The 13,227-nt window shown below is 43.6% G+C and overlaps 2 protein-coding genes across 5 annotated transcripts in view; both read right to left on the bottom strand.

Moving 5' to 3' along the window:
- The window catches only part of ARHGEF3 (Rho guanine nucleotide exchange factor 3), a 281,665-nt gene that overhangs the window by 233,610 nt on the left and 34,828 nt on the right, over positions 1–13,227 (bottom strand). For 3 of the 4 annotated variants that reach the window (XM_074344626.1, XM_074344627.1, XM_074344631.1), the window contains one exon: positions 12,063–12,155. In XM_074344626.1, the coding sequence (XP_074200727.1) occupies positions 12,063–12,155 (93 nt within the window). Of the gene's footprint in view, positions 1–5,469; positions 5,523–12,062; positions 12,156–13,227 lie in introns of those variants that run through there. The other variant, XM_074344628.1, reaches the window with a different exon arrangement.
- The window catches only part of IL17RD (interleukin 17 receptor D), a 155,563-nt gene continuing 154,398 nt past the window's right edge, over positions 12,063–13,227 (bottom strand). The window contains exon 14 of the transcript XR_012499970.1: positions 12,063–12,155. The gene's annotated coding sequence lies outside the window, so the exon portion shown is untranslated. The remainder of the gene's footprint in view (positions 12,156–13,227) is intronic.

The raw sequence follows: 13,227 nt of genomic DNA, 5'->3' as shown, positions 1-13,227 counted from the left end.
GTATGTATATATACATATATATATATCAGAATCATTTTGCTGTACACTTGAAACTAACATAATACTGTAAATCAACTATACTTCAATTAAAAAAAAAAAAGAGGGAGAGATATTTAAAAAAAAAAAGTTCAGAGGCTTTCTCTGAAATGTCTCCCTTAGTAACCACAACTGTAAGGTCCATACCAAACAGACTCAGTCTTATTTGGAAGTCTTAAACAAATAAACAAAACAAAAAGAGCTGTACTTCTATACTACTTGTTTCTATAATTTAAAAAACAAACAAACAAAATACCTGTCCTGTGTTTAGAGTGAGAGAGGGTTTTTTTTAATTACAGAAGTTATTCCTTCCCAATAACTGTTAGAATTATGGTCAGTATAATTATTATTATCTCTATCAGATCTAAATCAAAACACAGAGCAGGCTGTGGTCTTAACCAAGTGTCAATTCAGCACCACCAGCCACAGGTCATCCTGACCGTGGGGAGCAACAATGTTACCATTGAGGCCCTGTCACTGCAGATCTTGTTCCTGGGGTTCACTTGACGTTCATGGAAGGGAAGGGACGGGGGAACACGGCAGATGGCACCACAAGGACACACTCGGGCAAATTCAGAATATGGATCTGATGCTTCAAAAAGCCAATGTCATGGAGGACAAATACAAAAGAAGGCCCTGTTTTGGACTGAAGGGGACTGAAGAGACTTAACCAAACGCAATGCCTCAGCCAGGAATGCTCCCGGGATGTGGGGCAGGAGGGAGGAAGAAACAGCATGAACTGGAAAAGGTGTTTTGGAACAACTAAGGAAATTTGAATATGGATTGGCTATTAGAAGATATTATAAAATCATTGTTAATTTGCACAGGTAACAATAGGTGAATATGAAAGAGACTGTCCCTATTTTTAGAAGTTACAGGCCAAGGTATTTAGAGGTGAAGTGTCAGGATATCTGCAATCGGTTTCCAAATGATTCAGGAAAAAATAATATTTATGTGTACATACACATACACACAGAGAATAATGAGGCAAAATGTTCAAATAAAATCTCGGTGAAGGAAAAAAAAAATCTATTAACTTTTCTGTAGATTTGCAAATTTTCCAAACAGACAGTTGAGTATAAAAATACAAGATAAAACCTAGTCTCTTTGATAACACATTATAATAAAAAGGTAAAGAACTCCAATGACATCTGGAGAAGTGAAATTCTCCTTTATTTGCTTTGGGAAGTAGAGAACAGGTTATTAAAACTCACCCACAACTTAATCACTGTAATGTAACAGAACTTTCTGTCCAAGAGATTATGAGCTTAACAGCTGACTTTCCCACTTACTAGAACCTCCATGCAGCCAGGAGCAGCGTCAAGTTCCTGCTCATTCATTCATAGTATATGGCCAGGCACACAGCAGCCACTCAATAAACATTTGTTAAATGAATGAGATATTATACAGCCCTTTAAAAAGAATGCATATGAAGATAATGTAACCAAAAAATGACTGACATAACAAGTGAGAATACGTATCATAAAACTGCTATGATTACCACAACATGGAAAACTAAAACTTGACCAAAAAAAAAACCCCCACAAACTACCAAAATGAAAACAGTAGCAAAATTGTGGGGGAGGGGAAGGGAAGGAGTGAGAAAAGAGTACGGTAGGTATCAAAGGGATGAGGAAAGACTACAATGTCCTGGGGATAAGGAGACAGTAAGGGAAGTAAGGAGGGAAATCAGGGAAACGGCGAAAAATTTTCTCACTTCTTCAAATTTACAGAGGGGCAGGGAAACCCCTCAGTCCTAACCATGAGGACAACCTGCCAAAAGACAACTTTTAAATGGGCTTTGATTCTGCCCAATTAATTGCCATCATTCATGACTACAGGACACCCAGGTACCAATTCCATCTCTGCTGCTAACTCACTGTGGAACCTCCGGGCACATCACCTCTCTGGGCAGTTTCCTTACTGGCAAAATGAGAAGATGAGTCTCAGGGAGCAGTAAGATCACATCCACTGAGCACTAAATAAGCCACAGAGAGCCAGTGTGTGGTACATTGAATACAGTTGTCTCCCTGATTCTTGGTTTTGCTTTCTGTAGTTTTAGTTATTTGCAGTCAACCTCAGTCTGAAAATATTAAAAGGAAAATTCCAGAAATAAACATTTGATAGGTTTTAAATTGTGTGCAATTCTGGGTAGCATGATGAAATTCTCCTGGGATGGGAATCATCCCTTTGTCCAGCATATACACGCTGTGTACGCTACCTGCCCACTAGTCACTTAGCAGCCTTCTCGGTTACCAGATTGACTGTCTCCGTATCGCAGGACTTGTGTTCAAGTAACCCATGTTTTATTTAATAACAGCCCCAAAGCACAAGAGTAGTGATGCTGGCAATTCAGATATTCTCTTATTGTGCTTAATTTATACATTAAACTCTATCATCGATAAGTATGTATGGGAAAAAACATAGTAGATATAAAGTTTGGTACTATCTGAGATTTCAGGGAGACACTGGAAGTCTTGGAACATATCCCCCACTGATAAAGGGGGACTACTTTAGAGACAATAATATTGTACCACAAGTACGTAATGCAATAAATATCATTACAACAGCAACCATATTACAACATATAAATATGTACAAAAGTAATATGTATATGCCTTAAATTTTACACGATGTTATATGTCAAATTTAACAATAAAAATCCAATGATTCTATTCAAAAGACCAAAGAAATCTCTATTTTCTTCTTTCAACTGCTATGGTTTCTTAGGTTTCTACAAGTAACTGTTACTCTTTTTTTGAAATAAAGAAAAGACTTAGATTTTCTTAGAGCAATAAAAGAAAAAAAAGGTTTTAAATAGATCAGAACAACACACCCCTCTCTTGACCATGGATCCTGAGTAGAAGAGTTAGGGACAGGGTTACTCATAAAACTTGAGAGCTGCGAGGAATCTTCACCATTGTACATTTACATGATGTTCTGCAGCTCACCAAGAAATTTCTTGTTGTCTGGTCCCACTCACTCACTTCAGAGATCAGAAAATGCACTCAGAGGGGTGGCTAGACCCTAACCCTAACTCAGGGGTGTGGTGAAGCCAGCTCAAGCAGGGTGGAGGGGGTGGGGGCTGACGGTGCACAGCTCAGTGATTTTCATGAATAGGTTGAAGCTAGCCGTGGTGGGAGTATTTACACCATGGAAATAGGCAAAGACTACAAACTTGAACTCCTCCCCATCCCCCACAATCTGCCCTTGCCCTTCCCTTAATCCTAGCCCCAAACCAAGACTTGACCCCAGGCCTCCTTCCCACCCACTCAGAGCTCCTCTCCAACACTCTTGTGTCACTTCCTGTTTAGCTCCCATGCTCTTCTTCCACTTGGAGAACAACAGTCCCAGGACCTTCTCCATCCACACCCTGGCCAAGCACCCCACACAAAACCACTGCTTCATAAATGCATCTTGATAATCCCGTCCCTCTGCAAGGCCATGAGCACTTCAACCATCAGGGCTTTGCATGCCCCCACCCCCAGCCCCAAACAGCTGTCCAAGCCTGATTCTTGGCCCTCAGAGTTGAAAAGGTCTATTTACCTTCGGGGAATGTGCCACGCTCTTGCCTGACAGGAATTTTCCATCAGATTCCCTGGAGGGAGACTGACGCACATGGTCCCCACTCGGCAAGGGCTCAGCATCAGGACCGGCGCTGTCGGTCCCCAGGGTGGAGGCGGATGAGCTTCCCCTGCCAGATGCCTGCACTGCATTTCCTGGTTCCACCTAAGTCCTGTGCCCATTCAAGTCCCCGCCAGTCTAAGTGCACACTGTGCCAGACCCCACCAGGCCCTTCCTTAACCCCTCCTGTCTCCTATTACATATAGTCATTGCCCCTTCTAGACCAGAAGCAAGGTCCAGGGTGCCTGAGAGAGCACTGAGCACACAACAGTACTCAAATAAAGGCTGAGCGAATTTTTCAAAGTGATCACCATAGGACTGTTGTAGAAAAGTAGAGGGGATGCATTCTGACAGATCCTCCTGGGTCCTGGGGTTGGTGGGAGAACGATTTATGGGCTGATGACAGACTAAAGCCAAGCGCAGGGTGTTAGCCAGGTGCCCAGTGACCACAAGCTGGGGTCCTACCACACTGAACCTTCACACCAACTTGACGACCTAAGTACCACTGTTACCACCTCACAGATGGTCTCTGGTTCACAGAGACTTGGAAAACTTCAACAACTGGGCCGGGTCTTCACCATTTCTTCTAACACCCTCCCAGCAGCTCCTGCCATCACGAGGGTCCCCCTGTGAGAAAGAGACTGCCTGGAATTAGAAACACACTGCCAGGCTCCCAATAAGACCAGAACACCCATCCTCCAGCACAACAGATCACCTTGGCTAAAGCCCAGTCCCACTCCTGGGGCAGCCACTCTGCAGAGGAGCTCGGAGCTCCCACCTGCAGGGACAAGGTATGATGAGGGTTCCACTCAGAGGAGAAGCAGAGGAGATGGTGAGAAGGCCAGGGGCTTTCTCCCTTAAGAGTGCCAAAGACACATGTGTAAGTCTGAGCCCAACAATTACCTGATGCTTAAAACTGTTTCCTCGCCTGCAGAATGGAGGCAAACAATGTGTATTCTGCTTAGTTGCTGTGATGTCTGTAGCCAACGTCTACAGAAAGCCCCTTAGGAGGTTCCCAGAACTGGCAGATATTATAACTTGCTGTGTACGGAATTAGCCAGGTTCCCAGGAGAACTGAAAGGCTTTTTCCAGTGGCTTCATAGCAGATCTTCCAAAATATTGTCCTAATTAATGCCTCTGGCCAGTCCAAGGACAGATGAAGAGTTGGCTGAGTGAAAAAACCACAACAAAGCAGAAGTTGAGGCTCAGGAGGCTGGGCTGGGGTCTTGGCTCCTCCATTCCTGCTACAGGACCACAACCTGGCCCTTTGCCTCTCAGAGTCTCAGTTCCTCATCTGTAAAACAACATCGCCTTCCTCACGGGGTCGTGGTGTGTCTCAAAGATCACGTGTACTCCTTCAATTACTCTAACAATCATTTAAAGTGGCACAGTCCGGGGGGGTCGTATGCCAATGAGTGTAATAATGAGACTGTTACATCTTCATACCTACTCAACACACTTTTAGTGAGTTAGAACTCTACCCCAGGCACTGCCCTGAGGAATCAATGAGACACAGACCATGCCTACTCTCAGGGGGTTTACAGCTGTTTGAAACAGTACACCTAAAATTTAAGAGTTGAAAGGAAAATCATCAATGAATCAATCCTTCTTTTAAGCCAATGAGAGATATGAGAGAGAAGAAAAGAGACACACCCAAGGTCACACAGCCAGGAAGAGGCCAGGGCAGAGTTTACACAGAGGGTTTTTCAACTTGCAGCCCAGTGTTCTTACAAGGGAGAGTTCCTTCCTGAATAAAAACCTTTATAAAGATACTCGACCCTCCCTTGTTCTTGTTCTCAACTCACTCACCGGTAGGCTTGTGACAGAGATTGGAAGACCTCTTCCATATTTTGCCTTCCATAAAGTTCCTATCAGAAAAAAAGAAAAAAAAGGCTAAACCATTCAAAAACCCAACATCTGTGTCTTTGGTTACTTTGCCTCTCTGTCCCAGGCACATCACTGAGGCACTGAGGGGAAGCTTCACAGTCTCCCAGTCCAGCATGTTCCTGGTGTATCTGTGCAACAGTGGAGGGGGACAGGTTGGGGGCGGGGCTGCACACTCTACCCTCTCTCGAGAGACCCCTCCTTGCATGCTGACCTTTTATAGGTTCTGCTGGGTCCTGTGAGAGAGGCCACATTTATTAACTGAACTTAAGCTAGCAATGCCCAAACAAGTTTGGTGACGGGCCCCTCCTTTTTCCCTACAGAGCCTACTGATGTTTGGAGGAAACCTTGTTCTGAGGAGCAAACTGTGAGGAATGCTGATGGACTCTCCAAGAAGACACCTTGGAGAGGAGAAGTGCCTCGGTCAAGGTCACAGGGCTGGTGAGTCTGAGAGTTAAGGCTAGAGCTTCAGGTCAGGAGAGGTTATGCTCTCTTCTGTTGGGTCTCCAGCTTCTCAAGGTCAGCGGCTGGACTTCTGGAAGGTGGAGGAAGTGAGGCAGGCCTCACACAGCCCTTGGGCCAATGAACAAAGAGCTCATAAAAATCAGTGACCCAAACAGCTCCTGCCTAAGGACAAGATGGAAGCTGATAATTGGAGAACAACTAACAACAAGCAGTGAAACGAAACGTCTGAAGGTGAGGGCTCTCAAGGCAGCCCACCTCGCAGCATGAAAACACAACACAGCACAGGGGCAAATCAATTTGGGACATAGCTCTTCATCCTGCCATCTAAAAATTACTGTTTGCTAGCCAGTGCTGTCCACTCACAGACTGAGAGAGCCACCTGTGTGCTGGGCCCTGTGCCAGAAGTGGGAGGTCACTGCACCAGACAAGGCCCTGCTTTCCAGGTCAGTGAAGTCTAGCAGAGCCAGCCCAAATGAGGTGCTCAAAGCATCCTGGAATAAAGGAGTGAGCCAGAGAAGATCTTTAATGTCATAAAAGAGACATGCATTTGTACAACCTCAGAGTGAAAGGCCCTGCAAGGAAAGCCTAACACCTTATTTGAGCATTTTCCAGAAGTGCTTAGGGCTGCTGAGCAAGGATGGGATGTTCACTGACTGACTGACTAACTGACAAATGAATGAATGAATGTAAACCTTTCCACTTCTCTAGCATGGGCTGGGTCCTAACCATCCATCCATTTCAAGGAAACATCACAAGGCCATTTATAGGAAAAATTTATAATAAGGGCATAGACTTCTCCCCTCAAAATTCTCCTCTGTGAATTATATCAGACAGTGCAACTCTTACTCCTAATTGTTTAAATAAATAAATAAATAAATAAATAAATAAATAAATAAATCCCTAGAGAAGAAAAAAAAATTATCCTCTGTGGACATCAGAAATTCCACTTGCCTATCTACAGATTTAATGCAATCCCTATCAAATTACCCAGGACATATTTCACAGAACTAGAAAAAATCATAATAAAATTTATATGGAACCATCAAAGACCTAGAATTGCCAAAGCATTACTGAAGAGAAAGAAAGAGGCTGGAGGAATAACTCTCCCAGACTTCAGACAATACTATAGAGCTACAGTCATCAAGACAGCCTGGTATTGGTACAAAAACAGACATATAGACCAATGGAACAGAATAGAGAGCCCGGAAATGAACCCACAAACTTCTGGTCAACTAATCTTTGACAAAGGAGGCAAGAATATACAATGGAATAAAGACAGTCTCTTCAGCAAATGGTGCTGGGAAAACTGGACAGCAGCATGTAAAACAGTGAAGCTAGAACACTCCCTTATACCATACACAAAAATAAACTCAAAATGGATCAAAGACTTAAACATAAGACAATATACAATAAACCTCCTAGAGGAAAATATAGGCAAAACATTATCTGACATACATCTCAAAAATTTTCTCCTAGAAGAAATAAAAGCAAGAATAAACAAATGGGACCTAATGAAACTTACAAGCTTCTGCACAGCAAAGGAAACATAAGTAAAACAAAAAGACAACCTACGGAATGGGAAAAAAATTTTGCAAATGAAACTGACAAAGGCTTGATCTCCAGAATATATAAGCAGCTCATATGACTCAATAAGAAAAAAATAAACAACCCAATTCAAAAATCGGCAGAAGACCTAAACAAGCAATTCTCCAAGGAAGACATACAAATGATCAATAGACACATGAAAAAATGCTCAATATCACTAATTATCAGAGAAATGCAAATCAAAACTAGTCGCCAGTCAGAATGGCCATCATTCAAAAGTCCACAAATGACAAATGCTGGAGAGGCTGTGGAGAAAAGGAACCCTCCTTCACTGCTGGTGGGAATGCAGTTTGGTGCAGCCACTGTGGAAAACAGTATGGAGATTCCTCAAAAGACTAGGAATAGACTTACCATATGACCCAGGAATCCCACTCCTGGGCATATATCCAGAAGGAACCTTACTTCAGGATGACACCTGCACCCCAATGTTCATAGCAGCATTATATACAATAGCCAAGACATGGAAACAGCCTAAATGTCCATCAACAGATGACTGGATAAAGAAGATGTGGTATATTTATACAATGGAATACTACTCAGCCATAAAAACCAACAACATAACTCCATTTACAGCAACATGGATTCTCCTGGAGAATGTTATTCTAAGTGAAGTAAGCCAGAAAGAGAAAGAAAAATACCATATGAGATCGATCATATGTGGAATCTAAAAACAAACAAACAAACAAAGCATAAATACAAAACAGAAATAGACTCACAGACATACAATACAAACTTGTGGTTGCCAAGGGAGCAGGACGTGGGAAGAGACAGACTGGGATTTGAAAGTTGTAGAACAGTTAAACAAGATTATACTGTATAGCACAGGGAAATATATACAAGATCTTATGGTAGCTCACAGAGAAAAAAATGTGACAATGAATATATATATGTTCATGTATAACTGAAAAATTGTGCTCTACACTGGAATTTGACACAACATTGTAAAATGATTATAAATCAATAAAAAATGTTAAAAAAAAATTTCCACTTGCCTACCTTCATTACCACCCAGCTGAGGAAACTGAGGCACAGAGAAGTGATATTATCCACCCAACGTCGTGGATGGCAGCACAAAACTGCACTCTCAGGGGGCTTAATCTCCTAGAAATCCTGTGTTCTTGCGAGATGGCATCCAGAAGTACCAGTGGCCAGTAATAGTTGCTCAGTTAATAAATGTTGTGAACTAGGTCTCCCCTCAATAAAGTCACTTGGCTAAAAGACAAAATGTTCATAAAGCACTGGAGCAAAACTACGTCCCCGCAGAGGGGAGTGTGGTCTGTGGGCAGGGCCTCCCAGGAGCCCCTCCCCTCGGGAAACGGGGATTGGCCCCAGGAGAGTTTAGGTCCTTCCCCCTGGCAGGCTTTGTCACAGCATCTCACCTCAGGGATCCAGGGCCCCGCCCTTGTCATTACCCTACCCCTACACTCTCAGTCCAGAAATATTAGTGAGCACCTACTGTGTGCTGGGTTCTGAGTAAACAATAGCGAACAAAACAGGCAAGACCTGGCCCCACCGCAAGGCAGAGATCAGAAAGATAATGACATATAGGATGAGAAGTTATGTCAACTGACTACCGTTTCTGCAACACAAGTCTGGCCCCATCAATTTTGAGATAAAAAAAATCTTCCTAGATTCCTCTCTCTATGTGGGAATAGAAGGAAACAAAAATGAAAAGAGCTGCCTTCATTGGGTGCTTTCTCGGTGCCAGTGCTTTACTATGATTAACTCAGGACACGCCCCAACAACCCGCTGCAGGAGATACTATTATTATTCCCAGAGATCAACGAAGAATTAAAGTCTTCCACTTAACCATTGCTCATAGTGTGTGCAAATGCCCACCTCACCCCCCAACCAAGACTGAATTCCCAGAGAATTCATATCTTACCTATCTTGCTGTCTCTGGTGCACACAGTAGTACTCAATAAATGCCCACTGAATGACTAATCAACTGATTGATCAATGGGCTGGTTTCCTTCAAAGCAAGGGCTGCTTAATAAGCTCAATTTTTGGAACAGATGCTGTTCAGTGTCCTAATAATCACACGAGAAGTAGCCGGGATGTGCAACGAGTCAGAGCCAGCCCCTAGAGGGCTGAGCCCCAGGCTTGCCTCTGTGTGAACTCATCACTCACTCTGTGAATCACTTCATCAGTCTAGGCCTGACCGCTCGCCACTGTAATGATGGACAAGCAACAAATTACACCGTGAGCCTAGGACCTCTGCATGTTTATGTCCCTGAAACATAATGTGGGACACGGGGTTGGGCTCAGGAAGACCTCTGAAAACTGCACTCTGCCTGCCGTTATAGTGAGGTGTAAAGGTACTGATCAGGTCTGTGGGGGTGAGTGAAGAACTTCCTCTCTGGTCACAGCTCAGTGGGCATATTTATCCTAGCAAAGTAGATTCACTCCCCATGACAAATATGCTCAACCTAGAAAGCCCCTTTCCAGAGAAGTACTTTGGACAAATACGAGTGAGACCACCACCCACAACTGTACCCCAGGACGGAGGGGCTGGTGAAACACAAGGGCCCGTGTTCACATGGTGGAGGCAGACAAAACCCAAACCACCACTCTCCACTCCTACACTCTCCTCTGGGAAGACCACGGATGCCCAAGAACAACTGAATGTGGTCAAGGCCACTGCAAACATGGACCTGACGGCTCCCAAGCAATGACTACAGAAGAACTCGCCACTCAGCAAGCATGGATCTGTCTGTCACTCAAAGTGAGAGAATGGGTGGGAGCTGGGGTTTTTGTTACACAGAGATTTTGTTAGTTTTCTTTTTGTTGTTTGGGTTGGTTTTGAATGAATGTCTGTCCTAATGTCACCTAATGGACATCATGGGGGTAACAGCACAACTCCCTACCTTATAGGGTCATGGAGAGAATTAAATGAGGTGAGTAAGCCAAGGGATCCGCACAGAGCCTGACACAGAGTAAATACTCAGGTTGTTGCTGCTGATGGTGGTGGTGGATGAAACCACCTGAAGTAGGGAAATCCAGCCAAGGTTCTCCCAACCCTTCCCTGGAGATCCGGGGAGAAGCAGGTGACCCTGGGAGGCACTCTTCTGGAAGAGCAGACTTGGATACTTTTCTGAGGAGAAACAAAGAGGTGCCCACCCTTGGAAAGGAGCAGGGCTGCCCAGATGACCTGGGCCTCAGGATAGCCCCGGGGTCCCTGTGAGGATGGAGGCTTGACAGAGCCATTGGGAAACTGAGAGATGTGAAAAGATGAACTTCCCCAGAGTAAAGAGAAGGGGGAGGAAATTACAACCACTGAGGGATACCACTGTTCACTCAACAGACTGGTGAAAAATTAAAAAGCGTAAAGGGCTGAGGTGTGGCAGAAGGTGGGCAAAAAGGAAATCTGGTAACCAGTTGATAGTGGTGCTCTTTAGAGAATGATTTGATGGTTCTTATTCATTTCTTAGATGCATGCACAGGATGGCCCATCTTCGCTCCTAGTAACCACCTGAGAGAACTATCTGCCCGTGTGCTTGGAGGCATATACCAGGAAGCGCATCACAGCACCGCCACCAGGGAGAAAACCAGAACCCAGCTACCCGCCACCAACAGGAAAATGGCTCAATAAACAGTGAGATGCTCATGCCATGGATACAATATTCACCTTGCAGCAAAACAAGGTAGATTCACACATACTGCCTTGAAAACATTTTAGGACATATGATTGAATTTTTTGAAAAGTTACAGAATAGACCAACAAGCACAGTAAAACAGACCATATTTAAAGAACAGAAAAAAAGAAAAAGAGGAAGAAATGAAAGAATGACTTTTTTCCCCTAAGTATATACACACCTAGAAAAAGTTCTGGAAGGAAATGCACAAAGGAGATCACAGTGGTTACTTCTGGGAAAGGAAGGAGTGGGGTGGGGGCTGGGAATGAAATTGGGAGGTCAATGGGGACTTCACTCATTTTTAACCAGGAAAATTTAGCCACTCATTCCTTGGGTATTACAGGTAAATTAAATCAACATGTTTATTTTTAAGGAAAAAAAAAGAGGAAGTGGAAGGAACAAGAAGAGATGATGACTTCAAGAGAAGATGTAGCTGCCAAGAGCTAAGGGTCTGTCTTTGCCTCCTCTTGGAGGACTGGCCACCCACAAATGCAGGTAGATACAGTACATCCAAGCATGCATCCATAGTTTCTTGGAATGAGTGTCCATTGTTTTTAGAATTAGATATTTAATTTTATACCACATCAGTTCTATTTATACCAACTCTTCCTTCTAAATCTTAGAAAAATTCCCTCATACTTGACAAAGGAATCCCTCCTCTGGTGTCAAAAATTCAAGATAAGAGAGGGACTCATGAAATTTTGCTATCTCCAAATTCTTGATGATATACACAGGCTTAGAAGAAGCCGTGCATTGCATTTAATTGTTGCATGTTAGAATTTTTTTTATTTTAATGTTTAAAGATATTTTCACCTTTCCTTGTTTTCCTCCATTCCTCTGAAGACACACTGATTCATTACTCTGGAACTGTCCATAAACACAGTGTAGCAGGCCCAGGTCTTCTTTCTGAAAAAGCAAAATAACCAACATTTACAACCTGAGTGCATTTACATTTAAACACAGAAAAGAGGAGCATTAAATACATACAAAGGGAATATGTCAAAGCACTCCCAGTGTCCATCAAAATCCATTCTCCCCTTTGTTTATAGTTATTGGAGCTTTGTCAAGGACTACATTTCCCAGGCATCCTTGTAGCTAGGTACAGCCAGCGATCTGAGTTCCCACTGGAATGTGAGAGGCAATGATCTGTGCCCCTTCTTCACCTGCGTCTCAAGACATGAGCATGCTTTGTCCGCCCTTCCCACGGGTTCCCACTGGCTAGAACTCAGCTCTGACCATGCAGATGACGACATAGCACTTAGAAACAACAGAGCAACAAGACAGAAGGCACCTCAGCCTAAGACTGACTGCACGGAGCACAGGTGCCCTCTCTCCTTGGAACTACTACCTTAGAGAGAATGTTCTTTCTTCTTTAAATCACTTTAAATTTAATAAAACGTTAAATTTAATTGGGCCCTATTTTTAACAGTGTTGTACTATAGTTAAATATTCTCATCAGGGCCCTTCTGAGAGTGGGCTTGGTTATTTGGAACTTGGGACACGCTGTGTCTATGGAGACAGGACAAACTATTATGGGCGATTTCAATTATATGTAGTTTCAAGTAGGTACTCAATCAGAGTTTAATGGATGAAGAGAGGTTAATAAGCATATCATCTCTTCCCACGTGAAGCCTCTCAAGAGCAGAGCATCTGGTATGGAATGAGGAACACTGGGACCCCCAAGTCAGACTTGTGAGCTTCATTCACAGAATGACCACACGGGATGATAAAACACCATCCAAGGGTACATGACACCCACATTTAAGGATTCGAGTCTGTGAGCTTAGGTGCGACAGAGACTAAGAGGCACGGGGGTAGAGACGGAGAAACAGAGCTGGAGTCAGAACATTTCAATGGTGGATGGTGGGGGAGTCCGCGCACTATTCCACCCCCTGAGCGTCTGCCTCTGGGTGAGTCTAAGATGTGACTTGGAGGTTCCCTCTCCAGTCTCAGGCACTGCATTCCTCCCAACTCAGGG

The sequence above is a fragment of the Camelus bactrianus genome, chromosome 17 (assembly GCF_048773025.1).
Source record: "Camelus bactrianus isolate YW-2024 breed Bactrian camel chromosome 17, ASM4877302v1, whole genome shotgun sequence".
NCBI classification, from domain to species: Eukaryota; Metazoa; Chordata; class Mammalia; order Artiodactyla; family Camelidae; genus Camelus; species Camelus bactrianus.
This window is presented reverse-complemented; position numbering and strand designations above follow the sequence as displayed.